A 16,599-nucleotide genomic window follows, 5' to 3' on the forward strand; every position below is an offset into this window, starting at 1 on the left:
GAAGATTGTAATTGAAAACAAAAGGAACTGGAAAGTTCCTACTCACATTCTGTTGTAAATATTAATAATAGTTGGCCTAGCCAGTGAAATACGGAGACTCTTCAAATTAACTGTTCTTTGGTGTTATTTTTTCAAGGCACTTATAATCAGACATGGAATCTTGTTACTTTTGTATCTCTTCTTTTTTATTCCTCAGGCATCATAAATACAGCCATATATATAGACATATGTACACACATACATAAATGGATGTGTGTATGCACATATTTAAATATGATCTTATCTTTTGCATGTGCCTTGGCTTTTTTTCTTTTCCATTTGTCCTGTTTGTCTCTGTGGCCTGGTCTCACATATCCCGAGATGCAGACCACTCAGCTCCTGACCACTCTGTGCTCATGAAGCTACAAGTTCTGTAAAGTTAAGCACATATATAAATACTTCCAAGGAACAAGGACTTGGCTGTCTGTAGGCACCTAAATGCAAATATCTGGATATTTCTTCATTTAACTTTGCAATTTCTATGACTTCTATTAGAACAAGGCTAGCCTAATTGCTTATGTGATCCTACTGGCCTTGATTCCCCTATTGGATACTGGAAATACCATGCATTACGTGTAATGTGGATTGCCACTGAATTGTGGTAGGTAATTTCTGTCTCTGTGCCTTTGTATTTTGCCTTATATCTAGGAGTTTCTAACCATTCTGAATTATGCAGCAAATCTTTTACCGACCAAAAAATTTTCTCAATTTGTCATCACTTTTTATTTACTAAGTTTTCCTTCTCATTTGTAAATATGTTTAGGATGTTTTATATATTCTGTGATGTCAGGAGTTTTTTTTTCCAAAGTATCACTCGTTGATACTATATGATCACTTGGCTTTGCTATTTAACAACCCCAAACAAAGCAAAATCTGTTACTAAAAGCATTTGCTCTAATGAAACACCAAATATGAGCATTTATGTTTTTTAATAATATGTTTTCCTTGCATGGAGAACATTTGCTTTAAAAGATTTTAAAGATTTTTAAATTAACATATATGCACATTTGAGGAAATGTATACATGACCAATGAAGTTGAAGGTAATAAGTCGTTACAAATTTTGCCATGTTATCTGTTGAAATAACCACCCAAAGGAGACACTGAAACTATTTAGCAGATATTGTGCTAGAATTTTTAATCCCACTTGAAAGAAAAATCTTTTTTTAAAATCTGTCTTATAATTCACCTTTCCCGTTCTGATATTTATCAGTAATCTTCTACCAAATTCCATAAACTATTATGGAATAGCTGTTTTGCTATTAGATTTATACTGTATTCTCTGTCATATCCCTCAAATTCCTACCTTGATTCCCTTCAGATAGCATCTTTGTCCACAGGAATTCTTGATATATGTGTGAGTGTAAATTTTTATTCTATGTGTGAGTGGTAATAATATTACTTAGATAAAACCCTTCTAAGGAAGAAAGTTGAATTTGGTCAAGAGCTGGAATCCACTGTTCATCTCACAAAGACTTTGTGCAGCAATCTAGTACCTTCTAGGTCATTTGGCATTAAATCCCGTCAGATTAATTCTCAAGCTGAAAACCACTAGTTCAATCTTCTGAAGCCCCTTTAAGGATTTTGGATGAACATCAAAACCTGGTGCAGCCTGATCTAAATTAGTTTGTATGAGCTGATGAGATCACAAAACAACAAGAACCATTGTTCATTTCTGCCACCACGTAAAAAATACAATGACCATACACAGGAAAGCCATAAGGACTTGCTAATCACATTAAATAATTCAATATGAACATATGCATAATACCATCTCAATAGTTAAAAGTTGCAAAATAAAGTACTCATTTGTAGTAGAAAACGATGACAATAGCTGTTTACTGTGAATCTGAAAGTTCATGCTGACTGCCAGACAGAGGAAAGAAAAGAGGAAGACACAGGGAAGAGAAAGTTTTTTGGGTTTTTTTTGCTGTGGCAGTTACACCTGTGAAAGCCCAACCCTTTCCTACCTCCTGGCTAGCTTCTGCCATGCTCTGTGGAATGAACATATAAATGACCTCATGCATAGACAAGAAAAGTTATTGTTAAAGGTGCTGACTGAAAACTCTCTAGAGTTTTAGATCTTTAATTGAAACTTTAGGGGTTTTGCATATTTCTATTGCAAATATAAATGCGTGCTCCATTGCAAAACTGGGCAAGACAAGGCCAGTCCAAGCAATCTATATCTTTGCCAAGTCTACATAGTTGTTGTAGTTTTAGTAGTGGTTTACTCTATATTAACTTATAAAAAGGGATAAAACAGTAGGGTAAGTGGAAAGTCCACAACACCCTTTGCAATGCATTAAGCTGTACATTTTTGTTTTATAAGGAGAAACATGTATACCAAAGACCTTTACTACCCCTCACACAATATAATCTACTGGAAGATTTCTACTTTGCACACATGTTAGAAATTCCTAACTGGAAAAGGTAATGCCTTTTTCAAATGCTAGTAGAAAGTAACACTTCTATACAGAAAAGTCAGGCCTGACAGTCTCATGGCCTACTCTAACACAGAATGGGAAAATTGTTCTTTCTAGAAACTGACCCAAGAAATTTGAAATTTCTGAAAAACTGAAAAGTTCTCCTGCATTATCTAGAAGTCAAGTTCAGGTGAGTATATACAAAGTGCTGATAGAAAATACAGCACCACAGAAATGTCTTTGTAACAAGTAGCAAAATTTTTTCAGCTGGATTGCACCTTTGAAAGGTTTCACAAATGTTTAAATGTGATTATGCTGTGGCTGTCACTTTGTCAAAGCATTGGGTAGCATTTTAAAAATCTTTTGGGAGGCATACCAATATCAGACTGCAAATTTTAATCACAGTTCATTTTACAGAATATATATGAAATCTATTTGATTCCTAGTCTGCCACTGGAGAATTTTTTATCTATATGTCCCAATTCCTCATTTTTATTTTGTCCAAATTGACATTACTTTTGTCATTAGGATAGATCAGCCACTGAAATTTATATCTTCCCAAACCTCAGTTCCACTCTACTTATTAAAAGCATACTAGCTCTTCTTGCAGCATGAATTTTGCACATATTTTATATCTGATTTTACTGTAATCACTCACTTCTTAATGTTCCTTTGGCTCGTAATCTTTTTGCTCTGCTTGGCATGCACCTTGGACTATATCCAAAATAGTCTCTGATCTTATTTCCCAGTAGCTCATATGAGAAAACACAACTGATCTTATCCCTCAGTTCATTGCCATTGTTGTATTCCACATAAATTTCTTTAGTCATCCTATATTTTTTATTTCACTTGATCTACACATTTAATGGAGACTCTGCAGGACTTATGAACTAATCCCTTTACAGTTCACTTTTATGTCCAAGCAATCTGTAAGCATTGCTTCTCCTGCCCTCAGTGATCAGTGCTAGTGGCAAATCTGATTCTCTGTAATTGTTGAGCTCTAAGAAAACAATGTTATTTTTTCATCTCTGAATCAGTTGGGAGATCTTTTTGTCCATTGGGAAGTTTATCCTCCAATCCAGGCTGGACACTGAAGGCTGCATGTGTCCTCACACTCTTGACTTTCTGTGTGGGCACAGGGCAAGGCATATTTACAGCCTATAAAAAGAAAGGTTGTGTTTTAGGGCTCAAGCAGTTTCTTCATCCCATGTTCTTGTGTCAATTCATTTTGAATCTAAACTCTGATTCCTTCCTCACATGCCTGCTGAGCACTGCTGGCAGTATGGCTTTCTTTAATCCTCTGTGGGGCTCTTAACTCCATTACCACACTCTGCCACTTTATCCTGTGCCTCGGAGTCTGAGGGCAGAATTTCATATAAGAACATTATGTCTTAATCAACTGATTTTGATGTATATAAGCTTCTCTTTCAACAGTCTTGTAATTATATTATGTTCTCATAAAATAAACTACAATTACAGTCAATTTCCTGATTTAGCTACTACACAGACCAATTGCATTATATTTGTCTTTAAACATATTGTATACATTTGCATTTTTGATATGTTGTTTTTCAAGCTTCTCAAATGTGAACTGAAATGAAATTACACTCTGTTTTGTACTTGTAAAGGAAAATGTCGTCTTTCCATTTCCTTCCTCTTCAATGCACTGCTTTCTGTGAACATTTAAAACTACATTATAAATACTTTAGGATATATTAAAAATGTTTTAATATTAAAAATGTTTTAAAAATAATTCCCAGTTGGCAGTTTCTCTCCTGTTCTCCCTAGGTATTATTTTCACAAGAGGTAGAAGTAATTTCAATGTCTTTCAGAAATTGGAACCAGATAATTTTGAAACATAATGTTGTGGTTCTTTGTTTGTTTGTTTGTTTGTTTGTTTGTTTTTTTTGATACATTGAAAGAAAATCTATAAAAGATGTCCATATGCTATCCAGTTTTTGACTGTAATGTACTTGTATAAAATGGGGGTTATAATGGAAAGAGGATTCATATTTGAAACAGCAGTTTATTCAGATGGCAAGAAACATTAACTAGAAGGTCAATATTTATTGTTGTTAATTTACTTTTAAACTAAGAAGAAAATTTTGTTTAAGATTTGGTTTTGTCATTAAATGGATTGTAACTTGTTAACCTGTGCTGGTGTATATAATATTGGAATCCCTGTTAAAATGCACTGCAGTAGAAAACAACTCATCAATTTGGACCAGTCAATCATAACTCTATGAAGAAAATATATTTGTGCATAATTTCATTATGTTCATGCATAATGGAACAACCAGACATTAATTTTTAAGCTAAAAATAAGCAAACATTTTGTTGGGATGCTAGGAAATAAATGATTTGGAGAAATATCCCAAATATTAATACTCCAATAAATGAGGCAGAATATAAACTTTTCATTGTTGCAGACTATGGAACAGATAAATGAGGACACCAAGAGGGAAAAAGTGCAGTAACAAAGATTGAAACACTGTAGTAAAGAATGGTGAAGAGAAGGACAATTGAAGGATTTCAACATCAGTGCACCTTCAATACTAGTGCAGAAGTGAATGGAGCTCCATGATGGACGACACTTGCAATACATTAATTCCTTCTACAGAGCTGCTATGGGACAAATAATTATTTTTCTGACTTAAGGACCTTGAGTAGAAAGGCAGAAATGGTGATTCCCTGAAACAAAACTTTACCAGTGGTGAAGACAAAAGATTAAGCAAATAATTTCCTGAGGAAATATCTCCTAATGTCATTGGAACAAAATTGTACTGAAGCTCATTAAATTCTTTATAACTGAACTGAAACATCACATCTGCACAAACTGCCAAACAGAATAGAAGTATCTTTAAAGTGACTTCTTTAAAGATAAACAGAAGTATCTTTACTACAAATGTTTCAGCATAAAGCAAATGAGAAGGACATAACAAAGCCTAAAGTAACTAAAACTGAGATTTCTATCCTTGGAACCCATGTTAGTGTCTGAATTGAGAATGTTTAGGATAGACCCTGGGATACAGAATTTTTTCAGTGGCAGGAATGCTTCATATATGCCAAAGAAAGAAGTAGAGGAGATAGTGGGGTTTGTAAGAAGTCTTTACTATGATTAGACAGAAAACTCAGTGGAAAGTAGGAAAACAGAGAGAGATGCTGATTTTACTGTAGGAAAATGCATTGTCAGTGAACATCTGGATTATTTTCTGTGATGTGCTTAGGTTCCAAAAATTAATAATCTTTATTTCTTTTTTACCCCCACATTCTTATAGAATTTGAAGAACATCCTTACTAATAAACAATAAAGGTGATAATGCACTTATCTACTCTGATAGAAAATGTACTCATCTATTCTGAGTAACTCTTGATAGTAGTCATAAATTCTAAATAGGAAGTGAACATGAGGAAAAGAAATAGGAACATGAGTAAAACTGGTACTGCATTCCTGAATGGGCTTGTGGATGAAGTGTTTTGCAACCACCTCCATCTCTGTATCAGTCCAGATAACTATCTGAACCGATTCTCCAAACCTTCCGAAGTGCTCCAAATACCACTTTCCTAAAGCTCAGTAATAGTTTTACCTTGTGTATATAGCTGTACCTTGTGTACATGCTCACAGTGCATTGATGGTACTGACCATAGTGTTATCTTTCTCACATTTTCTCTGGTTTGAACAGACTGCTCATTCATGCTTTTTTCCCCCCCTCAAGTGCAGCATATTGCTACTTTAAAAAAAGGCTGCACCAATAAATCTGGCAGAAACATACATTTAAAAATTCTGTTCAAAGCTTCAGGTTTTGTTATTTTTACCGGTTATCTTTACTGTGGACTCGATACTGATGCATAATCTCTGTCTTGCAGGTGTGATTCTAAATCTCTTGGAATATTTTCCTCCCTTCCTAAGTACGAGTAGATAAATATGTTGCTTACTTTGTCATTTTTGGCAAAACTGCCATCATAGCATAGTACAGAAAGCTTGGCAGATATCTTTTTCTAATGAACCATGACACCTGGTCTACAACCCTTTCCACATTCTCCAGCGAATTAATGTGGTACAATGCATGATTCCAGTACTTGTCTCACTCACTCTGTTTATGGTAGTTATGTACTCACACAATTACCTCCCTATCAGTTAGTCTTTATGCTTCTCTCCACGTTATTTTAGCTTCTGTGCCATCACTTAGATATGGTCAAAAAGTCATTATGTAAATTCACAATTGTGAGTACACATTTCTTTTTAAAAAATCTCTCCTCTACAGAATTTGCTGAAAAGCCTTGAAAGTCAGAAAAATCATGACAAATTTTTTTATGCTTATCTTTGATAATGCATTGAAGTCCCTAAATTACAGTTTTGTAAATCATGAACAAATGCTTATCTAATAATTAGAAAATAGTTCTTGCTGTAAAGAAAGCCACAATGCTAAATTTCTGTAGCACATTATGGAAAACCAACATTAATTCTACATGGGTCAACTGGCATAAATATTTCAAACAAAACATTCAAGACTGACTTCACAAATCCAATAAGAATACAACTGTGTATTGTTCATAAACAATTTATGTAAATACTCCAGTAAAAAGATTTAAAGCAGATCTGCCAGTGATTACCAAAAATTAAAATCTTGACTCACTCTTATAAAATAAAATTAATAGTTAATTGCAGTATTGTTTATAAGCATTGAAGTAGTATCTCTATGTGCCATCTATATTTCCATGCTTTATTCTTTTGAGGGAAAGTTGGTACCAACCCACTTAATATTTTTATATACAGTCTGGAATTTAAGTTTCCTGATAAGAACATGATTCAAGCTAATATATTCCTGTGAAATAGACAATACATCCCTCTATTTGCATGAAAAAAGTTTCCAGCAAAATAATTGTCTACATATTTTCACAGAAAAGCTTAGGCACATAGGTAGTCTCCAAATGAGCCTTTCAATTTTGCTGCAGATAATCCTTTATTTCCAAATTGTTTAGGACAATGAAGCTTATGAAATTTAAATTGCTTTATCAAGTGCTGGAAAATTAATCCTAGATTAAAAATACATTTTAAAATGTTATTAGGGTTGTCATGCTACTAATAGCAAGCCAACCTTTTCCCTCTATTTTCAGACAGGAGACAAATTCAATTACATTTTTGCTAATTGTCTGATGTATGTTCTTATTGTAATGCATATTATTTAAAATGTTTCAAGTTCATACTTGCTAGTAGGAGACAGCTGTATGGCTAAGATTTGGTGTATCAGGTGGAAAATACAACTCATTATCAAGGCATCAGCCTATGAAGACCTGTGCACACACTGCTTTAGGAAAATCAGTTGAAACTTTCTGAAAGCAGTTGGATGCAAAAATGTTAAACACCAATTACTTTCACAGCAGAAATATCATTCTCTCTTTCCAATTAAGCAAATCAGTCATGATGAAGTAACCCTGTGTCCAGTATTTTCCATGAGAAACAACCCAAGGGGATGTGTCCCAAGCCAAGAATTTTTTCCACTTTAGAGAGAATCAGATGTGTGTGATGGTTGAAACTCTGCCAAGGGCAAGCATTCAAAGGCACATTCAGTCCAATGTCCTTGTCTTCCTCTTCAAGGACTGTAATGGGCATTGGCATTAATATTTCAAGGACTTCCTCTAATTTCACATCCCTCCAAGTATAAGCAGCAATCACCTAAGGAGATATTATTACTGAATAGTAGCTAAGCTTCCTACTACAGGAAATTAAATGGGATCATTGCTAGCCTCCCTCTTACTAAAAAGCAATACATACATACCTCTTTGCCTGGATTTCTGTGTGAAGATAACAATCTTTAGGTTAGTAAATTTTCCATTTTTAAGTTCTTGTCCCTGGATATTGTCTTCAAATCAAGCTCTGTTAAGCCTGGAAAATAATATACAGTGGCATTGCCATCTCAAATATTTTTTACCACTACTCCTTTTGTGTTGCGATTTTTTTTTTCTCTGACTCTACTTCCTGCAATCAAATGGCTATAGCAGAATCTTTGCCTTCATTATTAAAAGAAAGAGTTACTAGAGATCACAGCTCTGTGTCAGGAGAGCAGCTAGGAGAAAAGGGGAGTTCAGTGGCCTTGAAACTGTGAAATTTAAAGGTTTAAAATTTATTTCAAGGTATCTCTTCCTGATTTTGGATTAGAACTGATTGTTTTATTTTCAAGTGTTGGAACATGACACTACTGGTATGCTCATTTAACATAATCCTGTTCATTCTTAGGTCTGTTCTGGTAATAGAAACCAGCCTCCTTTATGTTTTAGGGACTCCTGATAATAAGAATTCTTTACTGTATGTTTTATGGACTCCTAATGAGTAATAAGAATTTTTTACTGGTCTCTACTCTTAACTTGAATTGTTAAGAGCAGAGAAGTCAAAGTTGTATAGACAAAAGCAAACTCAACCATCTGAAAATCAGTTGTCCTAAACTTCCACTATCTGGATTGGTTTCAGCACCATTCACTCACTATTCAGCAGGTTTAGTACCATTACTTGCTTTCAGCAGTTTCCCAAATGAGGGTCTTACAGGCATCCAAGGCTTGATAGCCCTCCTAGGCTAGTTAGCTGTGACTGATCTCCTCTGATGGTCATACCTCCCCGCCCTTGAAAACACTATAATCTATGTTTATCTCTAGCACCTGAAAAACCTAAATTGGATGTCTCTTTTTAGCTAATAAAACATGCTGAAATGCTTGGTGGTTCAGAGCCTACAAAACTTTACCACTGCAAGTAATTAGGATACAGTTAGCAGTACAAACATTTATAATAATTATGCAGTGAGTGTACAAACATATTATAGGTTTAAAGACCCTTAAGTAAACTTGCTGTCTGAATGCAAATGTAATGGCTGGAGAATGAAGCAGCATTGCCAGCACTTGTTCATGGCCATGGCTGAGACGTCCCTGCAAAGCAGTTTGTGATGCAGTAACCTATGTTAGAACAGTATGATTCTTTATTCCCCTCTAGTGGCTAGTCTGCATAGTATTAGTTACTAGTCGAGGGCTAGAAGGACTAGACCAGACTCTTGGGACAGCAGGACATGCCAAAAGGTTTTGGTTCAGTCCCTGCTGCCATCCACACTACCAGAATGCCAACAGTGCATGGAAAATTGGTCTGTGCACTGCCAGTGATACAGAAGGAGGGGAAAGGAGCAGTTTTTGAAGGTTTGAAATTTTATGTTCTTAGTCACTACCAAGGAATTACATTAATAGTTTTATCCCTCAGAAAGGAAGAAGAATGTAACTGTCAGTTTGTGTTGCAAGTCTTTTATTTAATTACTTTAGTCCCTGGGTGTCAGTGAAGTCGAATATGAACCTGGCCAATCCATCTCCAGGAGGGTACTAAGAGTTCTGCTTTGCAGCTGAACTGCAAAGCAGAACTCTGAATAAAGCCTGTCTGCAGTCTTCCATACTGCAAATAAAATTAAATTCTCAGAGCATATTTGTCATTGAAATGTATTTAATATATACAGCCAACTCTATTACCAATATTCTCATAAGTACTGCAACTTCTACTTATGTTTTATGTTAATGTGTAGCCAAACAGAAAGAAAACAACTATAAAGGTGCTAAAAATGGATATAAGCTGCACTAAAGTCTTGAAAGAGTAGTGGTTTCTATTAATGGTTGCATTTTTAATATGATATGAGCTAGATTGTTCAAGTTGAGATGGAATTTTTTTTTCTGAATAGGTTGAGAGCATTCCTGAACAAATCGTTGGAAGCAGGAAAGTGAACATGATACATGAAAACCAATTACATCTGAAAATAAGAGGAGTCAGAGAGGTAGACACTCATCCTCCTTAAGCACGGTGTGGGTTTATGTATCTTGAATTTTCCAGTGATTTGTTCTTGTCCTTATTTAGAGCCTGAGGATAATGCAAACTTTCAAGTTTCCAAGAGCTCCTGCCCTGCAGAGAATAGGATGGTATCTTTTACCACAGAGGCTGTCTGTGGTCAAGATCACAGTGTACAAAGGACAAAATATCCAAAACACAGGTTGAATTCTCTATGAGAATGAAGATGCAAAGAAATTCTTTCTCTTTACAACAAGTTTGGGTCAAGTTCAGATTTTGAAGTTGCATGGCTCCTATCTTGGTGTGAATAGAAAACCATACAAAGGATATTTGAGGTTGCTTGAAATCAAGCTTGTGGATATATTATCATTTACTGCGTACTTTTAAAAAACCCCCACCAGATAAAATTAAGTATACAAAATCAGCCCTCCAGTGATGTTATTTCCAATTCTGTCAGATAACTTGATATGAGATAAAAGGTAAATTGGATATTTCAGCATAATACAGTAAGATGCTTCAATTTCTTTTGAGAACATGCCATCCAAGCAGATCCATTTTTAGGGGAATACTAAATAAAAAGCAAGATGACAGCTTTCTAGGTCAGGAACTGCTAGACCTTCATTATTTTAAACAGCTTGGAGCACTGCAATATTTAGCCAGTGTGTGTGTGTGCATGTGTGCTTTTTCAGAAAATTTTACAACAGGGGTTTGTAATGTTCCAAGGCTATAAAGAGTAGGAACTCAGGGATTTTATTCTCCTGGATGTAACTTCAGTTCATTTTTTTTAAAGTACAAGGATACTTTAAGAACTGCATTTAGTTAGCTGTTGACTAATGGCTCATAGCTCTTCATGAAGCAGGTAATGACTTTGCATAGAATATCAAACTCAATAGAAACAATCACAGTAATGGAAGAAGTCTTTGCTGTAGAGTTATTACATGAAAGGAAACACTGGCAAAACAGAAAGCTTTCTAAGGAAAACATCACCAGGTTTTGATGAATACTACCTCTTTTAAAGTGCCTGCTACTTTTTCCCTTCTCTGTAATTGTTTTTGAAAGGTTAAGGAATTTCTGATGATTTTGATAGCTGAAACATAAAGCACTTAATGGGAACTAGAAAGCCATTTAAAGGTTTGCAATAAATTCATATATTGCCACTATATTTCTCTTAGATTGTAATGTCTCTTTTGCACTCCAGATGCCATCTCAAAAAATAAACTTCGTACAGAGCATATGGATCAAATTTTAGCCAGAAGGGGAAAAAAATTGTTGACTTGGCACTCGGTATTTGTGACCCACGGAGTACTTTTACAGCCAGCCAAGTCATCAGTTTCCTTTTCTGCTAGGCAGTGGCAGCTCTGGCTCCTGAAGAACACCTTTGCATGTGAAGCCTGGGTAACTTAACTCTGGCAATGATGAATGGGTACTGCAACTGACTGTAACTTAAAAAATTCAGTGCTCAGCATTGGAACTGTAGCAAACTTGAAAACCTGAAAAATGGATGGCAGGACTGAAATGATGTAGAATACTATGGAATTGTTTAATGGGTCCCTACTCTAGCAAAGTCCTTGAACTGAGTAAGTCAAACCAGAAACGACCTATCAAAAATGCACACTGTTCTCTTGGAGAAGAGACTGGAAGGGTGAGATATCCACCAACATAAAGATGGTAAGAAGCAGGGAGCTCAGATATCACAGACACAGGATAGGAACTGAATAGAGTGTGGTCATGAGCATCTTAAAATTAGCCCTGTTCTTTTGACTCTTTCTCCTTGTTTTTTGGGAAATCTTGTTTTGTGAGGGGAATATATTTTTTAATTGGGATACTTTTCATTTTTTGGTGCCTGTGTACAAATTCTTTCAGTCATTCCTGTTCTTGCAGTTCACTGCTGAGTGTTAGATAAATGTGCATGCTGTATACTGCTCTTGAAAGAAAAATATCCATTAAATGAAACCAGGACCACAGCAAAGCACAATACAGAGACTATATTTTATTACTTAGGTTGTAAAGTAATTTAGTGTTCAGTTGCTCATACAAAAAGGTTGCTGAAAGTAATAAAAATTCAGGCATGCCTAAACCAGTAATTTTAATCCAAGAGAATTTTTCCTTTGGTATTAAGATGAAAGTTAATTTTAAAAGATTGTATTAATAGCAGTTTTAAAAACTTAGAATATTGTAATTGAATTTTGAAAATGTTTTTCTTCTAACAGCTAGGAGGACAGCAGGGACATATCCAGCTTTCTGTGCTTATTTGCAAATCACATGTATTTATTGATTGCTAATTTGGTGTGGCTTGTTGTAAACCTAGCAACAGTTTTAGTGCTTTCTTGGAAAAAAAGAGAAAAGAGTGCTATCAGTGAAGCTCCTTTTCCTATTATACCATGTCACTCAGCCTATGCTCTCTGCAGGAGACACCTGGACTCCCATATTTTAGCACTCAGAGAGCTTTACTGTCAGGGAACTGCTGAAGACCTTCAACTAGGTAACAGTATCATGAAGCTCTTGGTAAGAAACTGTCTGTGTTCACGTCTCCCTAAAGTACCTAATCCACATCAAAGGATAACCTGTCACTTAAGTCTCATGGGAGCTGTGGGGGTTACAAGATATGTCTGTTTAGAAAGCTAATTCTACATTGGCCTTGGAAACTTTCCCAGCCACAGCAGGACTGCTACTGTGTCTCCCAAGCCAACTGGAAAATCTAGATTATATGTCTGGGTGAGAATTACGAGAAGGAAAAATAGTCTAGGGAAAAAGGAAGCAAAAGAAGGACAATGGACACCAAAAAAATCCAGTGTCCTTCCTAGATATTCAAAAGTTATCTGGACATAGGGCTGGGCAACGAGCTGTAAGTGAGTCTGCCGTAGCAGGGGGCTTGGACCAGTCCCTTCCAACCTCAACCATTCTGTCATTCAGTGGGAGGAAAGAAAAAAAAAAAACAAAACACAGAAATCCTCAGAACTCTGAGGTTTTAACAGTGAGATCTTGGCATCTATCTAATTGTACAACATGCAACCTAGACAGTTATGCTATCTTTAAAACCTCCTTTAATAAATTCTCTTTTCTATTCATATTGCTGACAGTCTTGTTTCTTTTCTTCAGTCCTTTTCCTGGTCTGCACAGAACAGTGACAGTTTGCAGGTCCTGATATGGCCATGTCCCCGCAGGTCTGGATGTGCTGCTACTTTGAGAAGTCAGGCTGTGTAGAGCTATAGAAACAAATGCTCTCATTTTTGCATCTAAGGGGTGGCATCATTTTACAAAGTGGGAGACTTTTACTTACTGGAGCAGTCTGGGTTCTGGTGAGATTTATGAAATTTTACAAACATCCTCATTTGATGGGAATCATTAGAGCCACTGCAGAAAACCTGCAAAACTGGCAATTATCCCTATGATTGTATGATCCTCATTAGGCTGATTAAACTAGCTTAGCACCACATTATTTAGGTGGCACCAGGCAATACTTTGCTGAAGAAGATACACTAAAACTCTGAGTTGATACGAATTTTAGAAGACTACCCACTGAGAATCCAAATTAAAAAAAAAGTGCCATTTTTAAGTGACTACTATGGAAACAAACACTGCCTCAGTAAGGCTGGGATGAGCACATTCCAGCAAACCATTAAAGAATTCTACAGGCTATTGCTTACACTACAGGATGGGCTGCAAGCTCTTTGTAATACACTTACACTTGACCTCCTTCTAGGTAGAAGCTTGAGGTTTAGGTCAGTACTGAGACTTTGAAGTCAAACAACAGTCAATGGCTATGGGAGCGGAACTCAGGATCTTTTGACTCCTGACAAAATTCATCCTTTTCTTTTGCGGTTTCTGAATCAGGAGATGCTTGTACTCTCGCATTTGCAGAACACTGCTTGATTGGGAACAGGCAGCCTGATTCAGCAGATGTGCTGAATGTTCCCAACAGTCTTCAAAAGCTATTTTGTGTCTTTAAAAAAATCCTTATTAAAAAAAGGTATATTTTTTCAACTAAACAGGTTAATGTTAGTACAGCAGAATCAGTTATTGCAGAAGAACAGAAGTGGCAAGCCCCAGGAAGCATGTTTTTGTTTATTCTTCTCTAAATAGAGGGAGAGAGAGAAAAAAAGCTGGTTATGATCCTGCTTCCAGAAAGGGGGGGATACTGATTACTAGAGGACAGAATAAACACCGATTCTTTGATGAGTTATTAACTCACTACTCTCTGAAGCCAGCTGAATATTTCTTACTTACTCCATCGCGCCCTTGGCTGCTTCCTGGAACTCAACACAACCTGCGACCAGGATGCACCTGCATAGCTACTCCAATTTTTCCATTCAAATCCTGATTGTACCTAATTGGAAATTTCACTGGCATCATAAGAAAGGGTAGCATTTTAAGATTTAATGATAATTTAAACAGAAATTAAGGAAAAGCGCTGGGCGCAGTCCTTGCATCCCCCTTCCCTGCTGGCAGCGCGACTCGTTTCACTCCTCCGCGACCTTCCCCAGCTGAAGTTTTCGCGTGCCGCTCAGGCGCCTCACGCCGGGCGGCCCGCGGCGCTCACCCCCGCCCGGGGCACCGGAGCCAGGTGGGGCCCCAAAAACGTCGGCGGGGAGGGGGGGCTGCGGCTCCGCCGGGGGCAAGCCCGTCGCCGGGCGGGCAGGGGAGCGGCGGAGGCAGAGCAGCCCCCGCCTCCCGCCCGCTCTCCTCCCCCTTCCCCCGCTCCCGCCTTTTGTGCGCCGAGCCCGGGCGTCAACGGGCGCCGGCGGCCGCGGAGCTGACAGGAGCCCGCGGCTATCGGCCTCGGCAGCGGCGCTGTGGCGAGGGCGGCAGCGCTGAGCCGCGGCCGCTCCCGTCACCAAGGCGCTGCCTGGCACAGAAACACAGACAGAGACGGACTGACAGACACACGCAACGCGGAGCGACGCGGGATCGGGGGCCGCCTTTGTAGCTCCTCTCCTCCCTGCACCATGCTCCGCTCCAGGCAGCGCCCGCCCGCTGCTCCCTGAGGGCAGCCAGCCCCGCGCCCGGCTAAACGAGCGACTGGCAGCCGGCTCCTTCCCCCGCCCCCAGTTACCTGAGTTAGCGCCGTCCCGGGCACTTTGGCAGCGCCTCCGCCCTCTCCCGCTGTGGCAGCCCTAGTGCAGCGGAGGAGCGAGCCGCCAGCAGCCGGAGGGACTGCAGCCGCCACCGGGGGAGACGAGCTCAAGCCCCCGCCCCCGGAGCTCTTCATGGCGTCTCACCAGCAGACGAGAATCCAAGCCTACCTGGAGAAGAATAAGATCGGTCCCCTCTTCGAGGTAAGGTGCGCTCTTGCCGGCCGGCTCCTCCGCGGCGGGCAGCGGTGGGGGCGGGGGTGTCCCTACGATGGCCGCGGCCCCCCGCGCAGCCCAGGTGAACGTAGGGGCGAGGATGAGTTTGAGGCGCTGCTTCGGCAGTGCCGGCACCCCTCACCCTGTCCTGCCGCCCCGCAGCACGCGTGTGCCCTCGTGTCCCTCCTCCGAGCGCCGGAGCTCCGCGCAGCCCTCCCTTCCCGGCTATCCCGAGGATGTGCCCCGCTTCTTCGCCCCACCACGAACGCGCCGCCCTCTGCTTCGCACGATCCCGCGCGGGTCGTCAAACAGGTGCCCCTCCGCCATCCCGCCCGCGGCCCGAGTCCCCGGGGCCGCCCCCGCTGCGCTGCCGCCTCGCCCCAGCGGCCGCGGGACGGCGGCCCGGCCCCGCCGTCCGGCCGCGGGGAGCCGCGGACCGACCGCGCACCCGCCGTGCGCCGCGAGGGGAGGCGGCGCTTCCAACCCCCGCCGGCTCCTGGGCGGCAGCGCTCAGCGCCGGGCGCCGCACGGCCCGCGGGCGAGCTCCCAGGCGCTGCCCCTCCGTGACCAGCCAGCGGTGAGGGACAGGTGGGTGCCTCCCACCGGGAAACACACCCTCTGCACCGAGCACTCGGAAAGAAGTCTGTCCTGCGAAAAGTCCGTGTCCATGGTGTTTTCTGAAATTTTTATCTGCAGTCACACACCGTGTTTTTGCTATAGATTTAACGTTTTCTTATAGCGATGCACTTGCAGGGATTTGTAGATGCAGAGATGTGCATATTTTACTATTTCAGTACATAAGCTGTGAATACTTAGAATTTGAAAGGGTGCTAGAGCAATCGTGATTATTACCATTTTATCATCCTGTTTCTCATGCAGTTTTAAACATCAAAATGCACATATATTATGCACTGCACTCTGGCAGTATTATCACAAGGCACAAGTCTCCTTTTTACAGTATTTAACTTGTTCTCAATCAAGCTTACTATGTATGAAATCTCTTTTATTCTGGTGTGGTGGACACCTCGTCTTCAGTGTAT

General features: G+C 39.5%; 1 protein-coding gene across 2 annotated transcripts in view; it reads left to right on the forward strand.

Annotated features, from left to right (window-relative positions):
- Positions 1–14,997: 14,997 nt before the first annotated feature.
- C1H8orf34 (chromosome 1 C8orf34 homolog) overlaps positions 14,998–16,599 on the forward strand; it is a 150,262-nt gene continuing 148,660 nt past the window's right edge. For both annotated transcript variants that reach the window (XM_059861819.1, XM_059861828.1), the window contains exon 1: positions 14,998–15,547. In XM_059861819.1, the coding sequence (XP_059717802.1) occupies positions 15,479–15,547 (69 nt within the window). In that variant the 5' untranslated portion in view covers positions 14,998–15,478. The remainder of the gene's footprint in view (positions 15,548–16,599) is intronic.

The sequence above is a fragment of the Haemorhous mexicanus genome, chromosome 1 (assembly GCF_027477595.1).
Source record: "Haemorhous mexicanus isolate bHaeMex1 chromosome 1, bHaeMex1.pri, whole genome shotgun sequence".
Lineage (NCBI taxonomy): Eukaryota > Metazoa > Chordata > Aves > Passeriformes > Fringillidae > Haemorhous > Haemorhous mexicanus.